Source organism: Schistocerca serialis, chromosome 4 (genome assembly GCF_023864345.2).
Source record: "Schistocerca serialis cubense isolate TAMUIC-IGC-003099 chromosome 4, iqSchSeri2.2, whole genome shotgun sequence".
In the NCBI taxonomy this organism is placed as follows: Eukaryota; Metazoa; Arthropoda; class Insecta; order Orthoptera; family Acrididae; genus Schistocerca; species Schistocerca serialis.
This window is the reverse complement of record NC_064641.1, coordinates 225,100,836-225,119,614: the sequence shown is the minus strand read 5'-3', so window position 1 is coordinate 225,119,614 and position 18,779 is coordinate 225,100,836. Positions and strand designations below refer to the sequence as shown.

At 38.8% G+C, this 18,779-nt stretch overlaps 1 protein-coding gene across 1 annotated transcript in view; it reads right to left on the bottom strand.

Annotated features, from left to right (window-relative positions):
- Positions 1–18,779, bottom strand: part of LOC126473861 (general transcription and DNA repair factor IIH helicase subunit XPB) — a 102,033-nt gene that overhangs the window by 22,755 nt on the left and 60,499 nt on the right. Inside the window, exons 10-11 of the mRNA XM_050101189.1 lie at positions 6,086–6,208; positions 2,217–2,390 (exon numbers count right to left, since the gene is read on the bottom strand). Coding sequence (XP_049957146.1) covers positions 2,217–2,390; positions 6,086–6,208 — 297 coding nt within the window. The remainder of the gene's footprint in view (positions 1–2,216; positions 2,391–6,085; positions 6,209–18,779) is intronic.

Genomic DNA, 18,779 nt, shown 5'->3' with positions numbered 1-18,779 from the left:
GACATAAATGTCTCAGCTCAAAATTCTTGTAAATGGCTGGTCCTCAAACTGTTCAGTTTCGAACGCTCTGTGATTTAGAAATCATACTTGGAAAGTAACGCTTTTGTAACCACCGTTAGCAATACTATCAGGAGACTGTTAGATATAGGTTTGATTTACCAGTTGCCAGAGAGCGCCAGAAAACAGGCATTATTGTGCGTGTGCAACTGCAGTGGTGTAGGAAGCCCACATGTGCGTGTGTATAAAGCACTAAGAGAGCTTACATTACGCCATAAAAGAAACAGGGCATCAGAGGATACTCCAAAGAGCATCGTAATTTCATAAACCATAGTAAAATGCATAGTTTGGCTTGAAGTGCAAATTGGCTTTTTCCAGATTCACTGTGAAGTAGATCCCATCTGATATTAAGCTTTTCAATGTGGCATTTGATATGTAAATTTTCTTGGAGTACCAGTACTCTACGAACTCATTTTTGGTTCTTTATTATGGCATAATGCTCTACATGGCAGAAGATGATAACATGCACTTGAAATTCAGCGAACATTTGGAACTAGCCAATACTGTAGAATGAAACACTTCGTTTCAAATAAAATGATTGCCTCAGCGGAAAGATTAATAAAGCCAAATATCATTAGCAAACTTGCAAAAATAACTTCATTGTTCTGCAAAGCGATTAATGCTTGACTGCTACTAACTTGAAAATAAAATAAAATCAGAAAACTGAAACTCATAATATATTTTTGTCCTCCGTAATTACGTGAATGTATTTTAATTTAGTTGATAGCTCCCGGCTACAGAGCTGTACACGAAGAGAAGCAGCGAAATCACTTAACATAAACACAGGTCATGTGGAGACTAACCCCCCTCCCCACTACAACTCAGACAACTCTGTGTATGCGCGAATCTGGCAGCTAAGGCACGCGAGAAAAATTTTTCTCGTTTGCATCTGGCTGCTTGCTGCTACTGCCGATACGGCTAACAGCCAAATTTCAAGTAGCGGGAAGCGGGAGAAGATACTGCCTATACGCGAGTAAATTGCACATGCGCAACAGCCCGCTGGTAACTGGTCAAATGAACCTAATGTGAACAGTTGTGACATCATGCTCCTAGCAAGCAGTTTATTGTTACGAAGAATTACATAGTCTTCGCCCTATGGCCTTTGACATATTTTTGCTATTTGCAAACGCTTGTGCATGCACGATGTTTTATTGTTGTAAATTGCGCATTTCCTTTGCCACTAAAGTTTTATTTTGTTCCTCTCGTTTATATTTTATTGCTGCAGTATCATTCTCCAGTAGCAGGACACAGTAACATTCTTTGCTAGAGAATCAGTTCTTAAAAGTCAAAATTACAAAAATTTAACTGAAAGCTAAAACAACGAAAAATTCCCGGGATTCAGAAAAATTCCCGGATTTTTCCCGGTTTTCTCCCAGATGAAAAAGTTTCCGAGTTTTTCCCGGTTGTCCCGGGTTGTATACACCCTGTATGTACCATACTGTTTTCAAGATATCAGTCATCATCAAATGTTTATTTCCTGTATGTCTTTGCTCCGTTACCGAAAGCATGTGTTCTACTTATATCTACAGTATTATATGGTTGAATACAATAGAGGGAAATATATCTAAAAACAAAGATTCTGTAACTTACCAAACGAAAGTGTTGGTGCATTGATAGACACAATAACAAACACAAACATACACACGAATTTCAAGCCTTCGCAACCCACGGCTGCTTCATCAGGAAAGAGGGAAAGAGAGGGAATGACGAAAGGATGTGGGTTTTAAGGGAGAGGGTAAGGAGTCATTCCAACACACACACACACACACACACACACACACACACACACACACACACACACACACACACACACACACACACACACAGATATACAGACACGGGCATTTTGCCGATTATCTTCACTGAAGTGATCAATTGGTTGTCCTTGCCTTAATTATATACTTAACTACAGCTTTGTGTGCCATTTATTTTTTTATACATGCCACTGCAGCAGGCTCAATTTGAAATACACAAAAACACTAGGGTAAAGTGTGACACTCTTTCATCCATGGACATACTCTGATAAAGAATGTTATACGTCTGCAGAACACTCATCGGTCCTGCATACAGTATTTCTGTATCCCTTCCATTATTTTTCTCAGTACGTTTTATAGTTTTATATGCTTTTATATAATTTACAGACACCCATTATATCTTACCATCAAGGACCATAATACCCCACTCCTGCTCTTGCAGCCACTTCATGGTCTGGTCAGCTTCCCACGAACGTTTCTGTGTATGCGTAATCATTGAGTATGTTGTAATAAGAATGCTGCATCCCATTGGTTTGTCTTTGGCTTCAGATGTGAAACGGCATATCATGCTGTCATCCGCTGTGACAAAAAATCACAAATGTTTAATATCATTATCCATTTCTATAGATGTGAAAGGGCAGCTGTTATAGTCAATTGTTATAGCTTGGTTGCTGTCAACAAACTTTACAGCAATATTTATACAACATAGCAATGCATTTTGAGATTCAAGGTTCCTGTCATCAGGATTTCAGTGTTCAAATTTGATCATTGACTGTTAAATAATGGGAACCTTGAATCGCAAAGTATTTTGTTGTGTAATGCGAACATTACTTACAGTTTTCTGAAAGCTACAAAGCTATAATAAGCCAGAAGTGAAATTATTTGACATAAAATATATAATACTTTATTAGTCAACACCTGAAATTCATGACAGCACATTTTATAGCTCCTATCAAATTGAAATTTATTGTAGATAAATAGATAAATATTCTTTCCAAATAGTGTGAAAGAAAAACCTCTTCTGCAGATGCGAGCACATCAAATTTAATATAGACTCTTAGAACCTGATGTAAGATTGAGAGAAGAACTATACATTAGAAATTGAATGCCAATAATGACAAAGACTGGTAATACAGACAACTCAGATATCAAGCAGAAAGGAAAGATAACTGCCAGCCGAAAAGTATTCTTTGTGAGCAGAGCAGTTTTTCTGAACACATGCGTGTATATTATGGAGACTAATAGAGTTAGAAAGGAATGCATATTGAAGTGAACAACAGAAAATATGTGAAAATCTGAGACAACATAAATAACAGAACTGTGATGTATAAAAAGTAAAGGAAACAGCAATGACAGGGTGTTTGGAAACAAAAGTTTTATTATTATGGAAATAGAAACCAAAGAGAAATAACAATATCCTCTAGCAAAATTCCAAAGGGAAGGGCACTTGCCTACGAAAGAGCAAGGGATAAAACATGCTTAGAGGATGAACAAAGAAAAAACTGATAAAAGGGGAGAACAAAGGAAGGAAGAATCCATTAGTTCAGCTAGAGAGACAGAGGATGTGTGGATACGAGCAGAAAGGCCTAGAACAACTAAGAATTACATTTCAAGTATAGTATAATAAACCCACATCTGAGAAGTATTGTGAATCTGACTATAATGAAGCTGGCAAAATCTCACACCATAACTCTCTCATATTGCACATAGTAAGAAGAAAGATACGGCAGTTTATGGCAGCCACTTACTTAGTTATTTAGTTACATGTTCTGTAGATCATCTGAATGATTCTTTTATAAAAATGATATAGAATGAGTCATTTTACATGATATGTATAGATGATTAATTTCAAGCATAATGAATGTATAATTTTTTACTTCTGTTCATGAAGATACACTGTAAAGCGAGAGTGTTTTTAACAACGTATTAGTTTATAAATAAAAACTTGAAACAGAAGGAGTAGTCCAAAAGAAATAATTTCAGATTAGATATAAAACTTGCTTTGTTACCTACAAGACCTGCAAGATGTTTTATGTTATTGGGAAAATTGTCAAAAGTTATTTTTGCTGCTTATTGAACTCCTTTCTTTAATAATGGATAATAAAGATCATTTTTACTTCTAGTGATGTAGGTATGAACAGCACTGTTCTCAAATTATGACAAATTTTATTAGTGGATATATGTATTGTGATGGCACAGTCAAAATGCCTAACTCCTTGAAGAGGTATCTACATGATGGCCATGGGTGAACACCACATATCATTCTTACTGCTTGCTTTTGTGCAATCAATACTTCCTTTCTAAACGATGACTTAGCCCAGAGAACTATTCCATAAAACAATGCTGAGTAGAACTATACACAATATATTACGTGGTTGACTTGTTTGTTTCAAAGACTAGCAATTATACAAAGAGATAAAGTGTCTGAACTTAATTGTCTGCACATCTCAGTAATATGCTGCTTCTGGTTCTAGTTTTCATCAATATGTACACCCAAAAATTTGGAGCATTCGATCCTGTTTACTGACTCCTTTTTATGTGCTACATCAATTGCTGGTATGACTATTTGTTGTACAGAACTGAATACAGTGAGTTAAAATTTAGGGAGAGAGTATTTTCAGAGATCCACTTTATAAAATCTTTGAGAGAAGTCATTGACAATCTCTTCCGTAGTTTTCTCTCTACTGGGATTTATTGTAACACATGTATCATCTGCCAACTTTTGCATTCTGTTTGTTGTCTTGGAAATATATATATATATATATATATATATATATATATATATATATATATAAAATATGAACTAGGGATATTTTAGTATTTAAGGCTTCTAATATTTGGCAAGTGAATGTATAAGCTGAGGTTCATGTATGGAACAAACTGGATTTTCTGTGGATGTGTGTCAAATATGTACTTAAACTGTGGTGTATGTGGTTCTCCTATATGTATTAGAAACCTTCTGTTCATATTCAAAACAGATTGTGTTAATGTTTATGTAGGGTTCTACATGCGGACTGATAGATTAATTTGTATATCACTTCCATTGCAACATTTTGTATGGAGATAATCTTTAAGTTGATTGATAATGACTATATGGTTGAAACTGGCTGATAGCAAATAAACTGAAAATTTTACAGCCCATAACTGGCAATGACAAGGGTTTCTGATTATATCTGTCCCTCGATCTGTATTCAGAATATATCAAAGCACAATTAATACTATGGAACGTGTAAACTTGTGGCCTGCAGCAAAACTATACGTATTTGGTCATATTCAGATTGAAAATCATGGCAATGAAAGTTATCTACATCTACATGGATACTCCGCAAATCACATTTAAGTGGCTGGCAGAGGGTTCATTGAACCACCTTCACAATTCTCTATTATTCCAATCTCATATAGCCCGCAGAAAGAATTAACAACTATATCTTTCCATACGAGCTCTGATTTCCCTTATTTCATAGTGGTGATCGTTTCTCCCTATATAGGTCGGTGTCAACAAAATATTTTCACATTTGGAGGAGAAAGTTGGTGATTGGAATTTCGTGAGAAGATTCCGTCACAACGAAAAACACCTTTCTTTTAATGATGTCCAACCTAAATCCTGTACCATTTCAGTGACACTTTCTCTCATATTTCGCGATAATACAAAATGTGCTGCCCTTCTTTGAACTTTTTCGATAAACTCCGTCAGTCCTATCTGGTAAGGATCCCACACTGCACAGCAGTATTCTAATAGAGTATGGACAAGTGTAGTGTAGGCAGTCTCCTTAGCAGATCTGTTACATTTTCTAAGTGTCCCGCCAATAAAACGCAGTCTTTGGTTTGCCTTCCCCACAACATTTTCTATGTGTTTCTTCCAATTTAAGTTGTTCGTAATTGTAATTCCTAGGTATTTAGATGACGGCCTTTATATTTGACTGGTTTATTGCGTAACCGAAGTTTAACGGATTCCTTTTATAAGAGCACAGTTCAGCAGAGAATACTTAAGAGTAAATTTTCATCTATGGAACAAGGTGTTCCTACATTATAGATCAGGAATAATTTATTAAAACACTTATCTACTACAAAAGGTAATTTTTGTATTGCCGAGTTCTCTATCACTATCTTGAATGCAGGGACTCAATAATACATTTTCACTTATTCCACATAAATATAACACATCTCCAAAGGTAAAGTGATTTTCCATATTCATTCTTATGTGCTCAAAGGTAAAGAGCATTTATGTGAAAAGTAGACTACTACATTTCCATGTAGTGACCTTGTTATTATACCTGTGGACCACATTTTGAACTGCTGCTTCCACTGTTCCACAGAGACTCCAGAGTTGCAGAGGACAAGTGCTCTCTTTCTAACAGTGCAACAAGCAGTAACACCCACAAGACTCTTGCCAGCACCTGCAATACAAACAGAGTGATAATGTTTACCTCGCACATGAGTAATGCACAATAAGATCCAAGTTACATTGCCTTTTATAACAATCTTGTTAAGTTAAATAGATTCAGACAAAGAAACACACTATCTCCATGGTACACTACCCCAACAATACAATATACCAATTTTTTTTCATCCATGCTAGATCTTGTGAGTTCACAAGATACGGCATGGATAAAATGACACTGAAATTGCCTAGCCAGGGATTCCAAACTGTTTATACCTTCACATTCATGGCTGGCAGCATTGTTCACCAACAAACATACCACTTACTTAATCAAGCAAGGTCACCTAATGGTAAGACAAAGGACTTGCAAGATAGCAGTTCAAATCCCTATCTGGTCACCTTGAAACTGCCTAAGACAAAGATTGTTCCTTTGAAATTGCACAGCCTATTGCTATCACTGTCCTTACCCATTCCAAACTTGAGCTGCATCTTTAATGACTTCATCGCAGATGGAACAATAATTAGTTAGCTTACTTCTTTCAGGATATCAACTTACAGGAATCATCAATATTGGAGTGAAAGAGACTGTTTCATGAAGATATCCATTAGGCAAAAAACGGGTTGTTCGCAGTAGCCTCTGGTGTACAGGCTGCCCTCCATGACAGGCATGTTGCGTGTGAACAATATTGGCCTGCTAAATCAATCTGCTTTGCAGGGCAGCCTAATGTTAGGGGAAAGAAAAGGTTTACCCAGACCCAACATATAGGCTGCCCTGCATGATGGCCTGTATATCAGAAGCAAATAAATAGTAGTATGAAACGGATAGTTGCTACTCATCATATAGCGGAGATGCTGAATCACAGATAGGTAAAAAAAAATGAATGTCACAAAAATGAGCTTTCGGCTGACAAGACCTTTGTCGAAAATAGACAACACACAATTTGTTGGAAAACATACAATCCCCCCCCCCCCTCTCCACACACACACACACACACACACACACACACACACACACACACACACACACACACACACACGTGCACTCACGCAAACACAACACAAGCCACTGATGTGTCACCTGCCCTGCATGACAGGTGTATTGTAGGAGCAGTACTGGCTTGCTTCACTGAACTGTATTGCAGGGGCTACACATGCCAATGAGCATGGCTGGGGTCAGGTTGAGATGGATACAGGAGGGGATGTACTGAGTGAGGGGGGGGGGGAGGAGGAAATGGATGGAGAGAGCAGAAGAGGGGTAGATGCACAAGGCAGGTGGAAGGTGTAGATGGGTATCGTATTTACTCGAATCTAAGCTGCACCTGAAAAATGAGACTTGAAATCAAGGAAAAAAATTTTCCCGAATCTAACCTATACCTGAAATTCAAGGGGGGAGAAAAGTCTTAGACCGCACATCCAAACCGAAACAAAGTTGGTCCATTGTAACATGAGACACAATTTAGGTCAAATGGATGAAGCTGCAGTCGTAAGCTTAGCAATTAAGCTTTACCAAGTAGCCATTGCTATGCGTAGGCGCTCTGTCCATATTTATATGGGTACCCTTCCTTTTTCCCGTGCTTCATCTGGTTTGAATCGATTGATTGTTTTGCTTTGATCTGCTAAGTGCCGTTCTCTTTGTTATAGGTGTCTTAAGCTGAAAATGCAATATTGTACTGTGTCATGCATTGTTTGTCACATTATGATAATGAGTGTTTACGATCTGTCGCTGCTTGCGGCATGGCTTGCTTTTGTGCGCACTACCGCCGCCTACAATTTAAAAAAAAAAAAGAGAGAGAGGAATTGTCTCATTAGCGAAACAATGGTAAGAGACCGCTATTTGTTGCTACTTACACTGCTGCTTTCTTTGATAATGATCAACAAGAACCAAATAATAGACTGTGTATGATAGATGTTCTGAGCTAGAGTTCAGTGAAAATTTTTCTCCGCTTGAAAATCTTTGCAGACGCCTATTTAGTACATTACATTCTGCTCAGAAATTAAGAGTTGTCTTAGATTTTAAAATCTAGTCAGTTGCCGTGCTTCATTTCTGACGGTATCATTAATCAGCATAAGAATAATATGAATATAAACATGACATGATATGTATATTCTTTCGCATTTGCTGTTGTCTCACTCTAGTTTCGAAGTTTATTAGGCAGACAGGATTTAAATGAGATAGCAGCAGACACGAAAGAATCATGGCATAATGTTTACAGTCATATTATTCTTATGGTGAAGAGAATACTGCATGTGATTTACGATTCGTAAAAGTTCCTATTAGTAAACATCTCTTCTCACAGGTAGGAAAAATTTCAGAACATAGAGTTGGCCATATTGACATACATCCCAAACAGTCTTGCCAGCCAGATTTTCGTACTGCATTTTTAGTGACGAGTTCAAATGCAAAGTATGTTGTTGTGGTCCTCAGTCCGTAGACTGTTTTGATGCAGCTCTTCACCCTTTGCTATCCTGTGCAATGCAGAGTAGCAACACTTATAAAATAAGAATGAAAATAACTTAGAAATTAAATGCTGAAATTTAAAACAAAATTTTATTAGGTTTGTAATACATCTTATAAGAAATGTTTAAAATATTAGTCATGATTCTGAATCACTATCACTCGATTCTTTGTTGCTCACTTCTTCATGCAGAGCATCATCCTCCGTACCATCTAGTGCATTGGATATCGAACATTTTTTAAATGCTTGTTGCACAATCTGATTCGGAACACACTTCCATGCATCATAAATCCATTGGCACACTCGCGAGAAACTTGAGCGTTTTACACATTCTGTTTGTGTCAGTTGTCTGTCGCTTTTCGAAAGCCAGTCTGTGTACATGCGTTTAAGCTTGTTCTCAAATGGTTTATTCAAACAGACGTTAAGTGGTTGCAGAATTGACGCCATCCTGCGTGGAATTACTGCCAAGTCCATTTTGATTTCCTCTAATTCTCATTTTATTGCAGGTGTTAGATGGCCTACGTAAGCATCTAATACCAACAGACTGTGCAAACCAGAGGTCACTTGCGTACACCAAGCATTGCGCCAGGATGACGATTCCACACACGCCTAATCCATTCCAGCACCATGTGCCTTAATTTTTAAAATTTCGGCATTCCCAGGTAGTAATTTCTGACGCTGTTCCTAAACAAATTGATTTAAAATCACTTCTAGTGCATTATATCGGCCACACTTTGGCCCCTAAATGCTTTAGCCTACTGCTGCTTGAACATTCAAGTAATTTCTCTCTCTGCAGTCGCCCTCGCCTGACTTTGCTCTCATCAATCCCGTATTGCAGACCTGCAGCACAATTAGAACTTTGTTCCACAAAAGAAATAACTCCCCTCTTGAATTTGGCACTATAATGAAAGCGCTTCATTATGATTCACTAACACCAACAAGCACTTTACAAAATTCCATGAAGCAATAGGTGCCACTACAAGAAATCTTAATGAGCCCCAGCGTATCAACTCATGCAACAATCCTAAAGCCTTGTGCATTGTGAATTTCTATTTACTTTGTTGGATAATGTACGAAAATGCGGTGGTCGAAACTCATGGCGGAGAAAAAAGCCTGTCTTCTACCTTTCTTTAAATTTATTTATCTTTGTGCCTGCAAAGCATGCCTGCGTAGCGCTATATATATTCGACGACAGAAGTTAGTTGTGGTGGCACCTACCAACATTTTTCAGAACTTCCGCTTACTTTTCACTCGATTCTAAGCCGCAGGCAGTTTTTTGGATTACAAAAAACGGAAAAAAAGTGCAACTTAGTAAATACGGTAGTGGGCAGATGGGAAAGGAGAAGGGGATTTGGAGACACAAAGAAAGAGGGGGAGAAGGATATGGTCAGACGGTGGTTGGAGGAAGATATGGTCAGAGAGAGGAGTGGAAGAAATGAACAAGGAGAGGGAGAGGAGGAGGAGGAGACGAATTGACAGAGAGAATGGCGAGGAGGAGATAAGACAGATAGAGGTGGACATACAGAAGGAGGAATGGAGGTGTGTTCAATATAAGTGTCAGCCGCATATGCAGGCAAAACTGTGTGGAAAAAGCTAGTTATATTATAACCCATGAATTTACAGATCATGTGTTCATATAAAATGTAATGTTAAACTTAATTTATTTAAAGCTCCTTGGAAGTATGCTGAAACTACCACTAGCAAGGAAGACTGACCCCCTAGTTATAATCAGCCAAGATTTTATCTGTCGACATAAATTGCAAAATTAAAAGCTTCCATATCATTCAGGGCTGTTACCACTACCAAAATGATCAACAATGAGTCAGCCTGATATAATAAATTTCACACATCACAATGCACACAGAATTCATATTTCAGCAGATGACAAACTCTGAGACCATCCATGATCTGTTCATGTATTTCTGTTTGTGTAATATGGCTATGAATATGACCAAATAATAACTATAAACCATATTTCTTAAGTCAGGTTACAGACATTTGGGAGATATCCGTATAAAAACCACAGAACTGGAATGATACATTTCAAACTTGGGTAATCCACTAGGTTTGGACTTTCCAAATAATCTATTACTCAGTGGCTGAGAAATCTGAACAAGGAAAATTTACCTCTGAATATTTCCCTCCAAGCTAGTAAATTATAAAAAGGCACTGCTCCGTTATTGTAGCAGTAGAATAATATGCAGCACAGGACAAGACATTTTATTGTAATCACATACCTGGAACTGATTTTATTTTGGCCAAAATCTCTCTTCTATGGTTAGTGTGGTGTTTTGGTCATTGTCTTCATTTTGTCTTCAGTCCGATGACTGCTTTGATGCAGCACTTCATGTCTCTCACTCCTGTGTAAGCCTCTTTAGCACCGAATAACTACAGTAATCTACATCCACTTGAATCTGTTTACTGTATTAATCTCTTGGTCTCCCTCTACAATTCTTAACACCATACTTCCTTCCACTAAAGATTGCTTCATGCTTCTGAAGATGTACTATCAACTGATATCTTCTTTTAGTCAAGTTGTGCCATAAATTACTTTTTTATCTCCAGTTCATTTCATTACCTCCTTACCAGTAATTTGATCTACCCCTCTAATCTTCAGATTTGTTCTGTAGTAGCACATTTCAAAAGCTTCTGTTCTCTTCTTATATCAACTGCTTATTGTCCATGTTTGACTTCTGTACACAGCTACACTCTAGGCAAATACCTTCAGAAAAGACTGCCCAACATGAATTTATATTAGATGTTAATAAATTTCTCTTTTTTCATATCTGCTTTTTATACTATGGCCAGTCTGCATTTTATAACTTCTCTGCTTCAGACATCATCAATTATTTTGCTGCCCATGTTTAGTGTCTCATTTTCTAATCTAATTCCTTCAGTATCAACTGAGTTAACTTGACTGCCTTCCTGTGCCCTTGCTTTACTTTAGCTGATGCTGATCTTTTAACATCTTTTCAAGATACTGTCAATTCTGCTGAACTGCTCCATTCCAATCTGACTGAGTTACAGTGTCACTAGCAAACTGTAAACTTTTTATTTCTTTTCCCTGAATTTTAATTCCTTCTCCAAATTTCCCCTTGGTTTCCTTCCTCAGCTTGCTCTATATACAGACTGAATAACATCAGGGAGAGGCTATAACACTGTCTCATTCCCTTCTCAACTATAGCTCCCCTTTCATGTCCTTCAAATCTGCAGTCTGGTTTCTGTACAAGATGTAAATATCCTTTCAGCTACTGTACTTCATTTCCACTACCTTCAAAATATCAAAGAGTGTAGTGTAGTCAAAACTGTCAGAAGTTGTCTCTAAATATACAGATACCATAAATGTAGGTTTGCCTTTCTTCAACTTATCTTCTAGTACCGTATCCCATGTACCTACATTTATCCGGAACCCAAATTAATCTTCCCTGAGGGCACCTACTATCTGCTTTTCTATTTCCTGTAAACAATTCATATCAGTTTCGCAAGCACGGTTTATTTTGATAATATTCCCATTCATTAGAACATGATCCTTTAGGAGTTGGAATTATTACATTCTTCTTGAAGTCTGAGGGCATCTTGCCTGTCAAATATACACTGTCCAGTCACATTAACATGACCTCTTGTCAGAAGCCTGAATAACCACATTTTGCAGGATGGACTGCTGTGAGACATGCAGGAAGAGAGTCAGTGAGGTTCTGGAAGGTACTGACAGGATGTGAAGCCACGCTGACTGCAGTGTCATGACCAGTTGTGCTACGTTCCTTGGTTGAGGGTCCATGGCACCAACAGCCCAATTGAGGTGGTCCAACATACTCTCAATTGGGTTTAAATCTGGGGAGTGTGGTGGTTGTGAGAGTATAGTAAACTGACCCTGGTGCACTTCAAGCTACGCACATACACTGCAAGCTGTGTGACACAGCACATGGTCCTGCTGGCAGATGCCATCATGATGAGGAAAAACAATCTGCACTTAGGACACATAATGTAACAGGACAGATAAAAAAAATCTATTCACCAAGTGTCAGCAGAACACACATATAAAAACTATTGTAGTTTTCAAACTGCACTGAGGCTTCCAGAATGATGAGGTAACCCAGGGAATGCCACAAAAACATACTCCAGACCATAATGCTGTTGCACGGTGTATGCTTTCATATGTTTCACGCCATATGTGACAATGGCCATCTGTCCAATGGAGCATAAAACACGATTCGTCTCAAAAAAGGCTATCTGTTGTCACCCAACTGATGCCCAGTTGCAGTATTAGCATGCAAACTGCAGTCTTCGTTGCCGCTGAACTGCAGTCAGCACCGGTGCATGAACCAGGCGCCGGCCGCGAGGGCCCATACATAACAACTTTTGTTGGATGATGGTTGAGGAGACACTGTTGGTAGTCACTTGGTTCATCTAGGTGGTCAATTAACAGTCGCATGTCTACTCACCTGTACACATCCCACAGCCTTTGTTCACCCCAGTCATCTATTGTCCGTGGTGCACGACAGTTGCCTCAGCACTGGTTTTGGATGGCACCATTTACCCTGCATACTATACTTTAACAACAGTGGCACTGTTTAAACTTAACCTTTCAGGAAATGCTTCCACCCTTGGTCAAAAGCCAATGGTCACGCACTTTTGGATGTCAGATAAATTGCTTCATTTCCGCATTATGAGAACAATAGCACTGTTTCCTGTGTCCGTCCGACATGCTTTATGTACCCTCTAGTGCTAGTGCTGCCATTTGCTGTCTGTGAGTGCTTATTGCATGTTGACATCAAACATAGGTGGTGGTCACATTAATGTGACTGGACTGTGTATCTTGTACACCAGGAGGCACAGTTTTGCCGTTGGTGCCTCTTCCAAGAATCTCAATAACACAGAGGGAATTTAGTCTATTCTAGGGGCTTTGTTCGTACTTATTCTACGTCTTACAATGCTCTGTTAAATTCTCTCATAGTATCATATCTCCCAACTCATCTTCACCTACACCCTCTTCCCTATCTACAAGGGCGGTTCAGAAAGTAACCTCCGATTGGTCACAGTGCGGGTTGAAATGTGTGCTGCAATAGAAAACCCCGCCAAATGTGAAGTGCGTGCTGTCATAAGGTTTTTTACAGCCAAAGGATATTCTGCAGCAGCTATTCATCGTGAGCTTTGTGCCGTGTACGGACCAAGAGTTATGAGTGAAGGAGTTGTCCGTGAATGGGTACGTTTATTTAAAAGTGGACGAGAAAACGTTCATGATGAAGAGAGGAGTTGTAGACCATCATTGGTGACTGACGAACTCGTTCAGACAGTTGATGCAAAAGTTCGTGAAAATCGACGTTTCTCAATGTCGGAGTTGTCTACTGGTTTTCCACAGATTTCTAAGACTCTCTTGTACGAGATAGTGACAGCAAGATTGGGTTACCGTAAGTTCTGTGCACGATGGGTGCCCAAAATTCTTACCGACCACCACAAAACTCAAAGAATGGCCTCTGCATTAGACTTTCTGTAATGTTATGAGGACGAAGGGGAACCATTGTTAAACAGAATCGTGACCGGTGACGAAACCTGGATTAAGTACGTGAACCCTGGGACAAAAGAACAATCAAAGATGTGGGCACATTCAAATTCGCCTACCAAACCAAGAAAAGCCTCGCAAGATTTTTCTGCCAGAAAACTGATGGCAACGGTGTTTTGGGATGCCAAAGGGGTGTTGTTGGTTGAATTCATGGAACGTGGTACGACCATTAATCAAGACGTGTACTGTGAAACAATAAAAAAGTTACGACGGGCTATACAGAACAAACGCCGTGGTATGCTGACTTCCGGTATCGTTTTTTTGCACAATAACGCCCGTCCTCACTCTGCTCGCAGAACAACGGCCCTTCTTGAGTCCTTCAAGTGGGACGTTATCAACCATCCACCTTACAGCCCAGACCTGGCGCCAAGTGATTATCACCTCTTCATGCATTTGAAGAAATGGCTCGGGTCACAGCGGTTTGATGACGACGAAGAGCTCAAAGATGCGGTCACAGGCTGGCTCCAGGCACAAGCGGGTGATTTTTATGCAGAAGGAATTTCAAAGCTTGTGAAGAGATACGATAAGTGCCTCAATCGCTATGGAGACTATGTAGAAAAATAGTGCAAAGATGTAGTTGTAAGATGTATATATAAAAATATTTTTAGTTAACTTGGTGTATTTTTTTAAATCAACCGGAGGTTACTTTCTGAACGACCCTCGTATAATACTGCCTTGAAGTTTTTTTCCTTTGTGTAGCTCTTCTATATATTCCTTCCACTTTTCTGTTCTTTGTTTAGTACTAGCTTGCAATCTGAGCTCCTGATACTCAACAGTTGCTTCTCTTTTCTCCAAAATGTCTCTCTAATTTTTCTATAGGTGGCATGTATTTCACCTAGCTATGCATGATTCTACTTCCTTGCATTTCTTGTCTGGCTATTTCTCTGTTGTCATTTTGTACTTCCTGTCAGTCTCACTTTTTAGATACCTGTATTCCCTTTTGCCTGCTTCATTTGTTGCATTTTTATATTATCTTCTTTTGTAAGTTAAATATCAGTATCTTCTGTGTGATCCAATGATTTGCACTGGTCCTTGTTTTTTTTGTCTATCTGATTCTCTGCTGCCTTCATTATTTCATCTTCTATTGCGCCCCTTTCCCTATTTCAGTCAATCACTGTTTAATGCTTCCTTTGAAACTCTTAAAACTTTCTGGCTCTTCCAATTTATCCAAGTCACATCTCCTTAATTTCCCATTTTTCTGCAATTTCTTCAGCTTTGGTCTGCAGTTCATAGCAAATACATTACAGTCAGATTTCACACCTGCCGCTGGAAATGTTTTACAGTTCAAAATCTGATTTCAAAATCTCTATCTCACCATTATGTAGCCTATTTGAAACCTCCATCTTTCTAGATCTCTTCCACATATACTGCTCCTTTCATGATTTTAAAACCAGGTGTTAATGCCGATTACATTTGCTCTGTGCGAAATTCTACCATGCATGTTCATAGCAGCTTACCCACAATGCTCGTTTCATTATTCACTGTTACACCTACCAATGGACTACCCCTGCCTGATTTTGTATTTATAGCCCTGTACTTGCTTGACTATAAATCTCATTTTTTCTGGCCCACACCCTTGATAGGTCACAGGTGCACTACACAAAGAACACAGCTACTCGGGTAGCAGGGAACTTGTGGAGTGCAAATGACGTTTTTTTAGGCTAGTTGGTAGTTTGAGGTACTCTGATGAACATTCGCCAGTCGATACGCAGCATGGCATGTCAGAACCGCATTCAGAGTAAAGACACTTCGACTGTCAAAATTTTATCAGTGGATTGTAAAAGTATTTCTAAGAAAGTTCTCAGATTCAAATTATTCTGAAGGCTGAGAGCTGGCTAAAACCCAAAGTGGAAAGTCCTGCATTATTTAGCGAGACATGGAATGTATATAAAAAAACAGATTAGAGGCTGTAGGAGGGGGAGTTTCATAGTAGTTGAAGCCTACTGAGGTTAAAATTGAGTGTGACAATGAAGTTATCTAGTCACGTATAACAGGTCTAGGTGAAACCAAGTTAATTGTTGGATGTCTTTACCAGCCACCCAATTCGGCAATTATAGTTCTAGACTCATTCAAAGGAAGTCTACAGTCATAGCTTGTAAATACCCAGATCATGCAATACCAGTAAGAGGTGATTTTAAGCTACCGAATATGGGCTGGGATGTGTCTGGATTCATTGCATAGGGTACAGAGAGACAGTTGTGCAAAGTACTTTTGAACAAGTTTCCAGAAAAATGTCATGAGCAACTAGTTTGGCAACCCACACGCAACGCAAAAATCTTAGACCTTTTAGTCACAAATAGGTCGAACCTCTTCGATGTCAGTATAGAAACAAGGATTAATGATCACGTCATTATAGCAACTATGGTAATGAAAGTTAATAAGACAATTAAGAAGGCCAGATGAGTGTTTCTTCTAGAAAGAGCAGATAAGCAGTTGTCAATTAACTGTCTACGTCAAATGTCAACATCACTTAGTTTCAGTAGGATTGGCAATGTTTAAGCAGATTGTAAATCATGGTCTGAAGAGTTATGTGCCTCATAAGTCAATTAAGGAGGCGAAAAACCAACCGTAGTTTAATAATGAGATTCAGAAAATGCTGAGAAAGCAGAGGCTGTTACAGTCTTGGTTCAAAAGAGAACACGCAAACAACTACAAGCAAAGGTTAGTCGAGATTTGTGCATGTGAAAAGATCTGTGCATGAAGCATACAACAATTACCACCATCATGCCTTAGCAGAAGATCTGACAGAGCACTCAAGAAAATTCTGGTCCTAAGGTATTGCAAATGCTGAGAAAGCAGAGGCTGTTGCAGTCTTGGTTTAAAAGAGAACACGCAAATGACTACAAGCAAAGGTTAGTCGAGATTCATGGATGTGAAAAGATCTATGCATGAAGCATACAACAATTACCAACATTATAAATTTGGTCATCTCCAATTAGAGATCCTGGTTGACCAAGTTCAGCACGAATAAGTATTCTTATTGATGTTCCTACTATTCCTGCTCACGCTCCAAATAAGAAGTATAAAGTACCAATATCCTTATGGTTTGTTGAGAATAATCATTTTTGCGGTAAGATGGCTGAATTTAAGGTGGTAGACTGTAAATCTACTTATGAGATGTTTCTCTCTTACCATGTTTTAGGCCTTATATTCAATTATGATTCTAGGCTGCAATTCTAGAGGTGACAGAGCACTCACGAAAATTCTGGTCCTAAGGTATTGCCAAGTGGTCTAAGGCTTCCATCCAGTCATTTGTTCACCAGTCTAGTATGGTAGTGGAAGATAGCAAAACGAAGTCCGAAATGAAGAAATCGTTCACACACAAGAATTGTACAAACATACTGCCATTTGACAATTGAACAGACTCCTGTATAGGTGGTAGAGTAATAAGCATACTTGTGTAGAGAAACAACTGAAAGAGCTGAAAAGCAAATAAGTCACCTGGTCCAGATGGCATCCCAATTCTGGTTTTCAAGGAGTACTCTACAGCATTGGACCCTTCCCTAACTTGCATTTATCACAAATCTCTCATCCAGCACCAAGTCCCAAGTGACTGGAAAAAAGTGCACGTGACTCCTGTATATAATAAGGGCAAAAGGACAGACCAGCAAAATTACAGACCAATTTTGTTAACATCCATTTTCTGCAGAGTCCATGAACACATTCTCAGTCCAAATATAGTACAATTTCTTGGGATTGAGAATCTTATGTCCATAAATTAGCATGGTTTTAGAAAGCATCGCTCAGGGGTAACTCAGCTTGCTCTTTTCTCAAATGACTTGCTGAGAACTATGGATGAACGGCAACAGGTAGATTCCATATTTCTAGATTTCTGGAAAGCATTTGATATGGTGTCCCATTGCAGGCTGTTACAGGAGGTACAGGCATACGGAATAAGTTCACAGATACGCGAGTGGCTCAAAAACTTCTTAAATAATAGAACCCAATATGTACTGCTCGATGGCGAGAGTCCATCAAAGGCAATGGTATCATCAGAAGTGCCCCACAGAAGTGTGATAGCACTCCTGTTGTTCTCTATAAATGTAAATGATTTGGCAGACAGGGTGAGCAGCACTCTGCGGTTGTCTGCTGATTATGCTGTGGTGTATGGTGAAGTGTCGAAGTTGAGTGACTGTAGGAAGATACAAGATGACTCAGACAAAATTTCTAGTTGGTGTGATGAGTGGCACATAGCCCTAAATGTAGAAAAACTTAAGTTAAGGCGGATGAATAGGAAGAACAAACTTATAATTTTAAGGTACAGTATTACTAGTCTCCTGCTTGACACAGCCAAGTCGTTTAAATATCTGGGCATAATGTTGCAAAGTGATATGAAATGGTATGAGCATATGAGAAATGTGGCAGGGAAGGTGAATGGTTGACTTCGGTTTATTAGGAAATTTTAGGAAAGAGAGGCTCACCTGTAAAGGAGACAGCATATAGGACACTGGTGAGACCCATTCTTGAGTAACGTTTGAGTGTTTCGGATACGTACCAGGTGGGATTGAAGGAAGATAATGAAGCAATTCAAAGGCGAGCTGCTAAATTAGTTATCGGTAGGTTGAAACAAT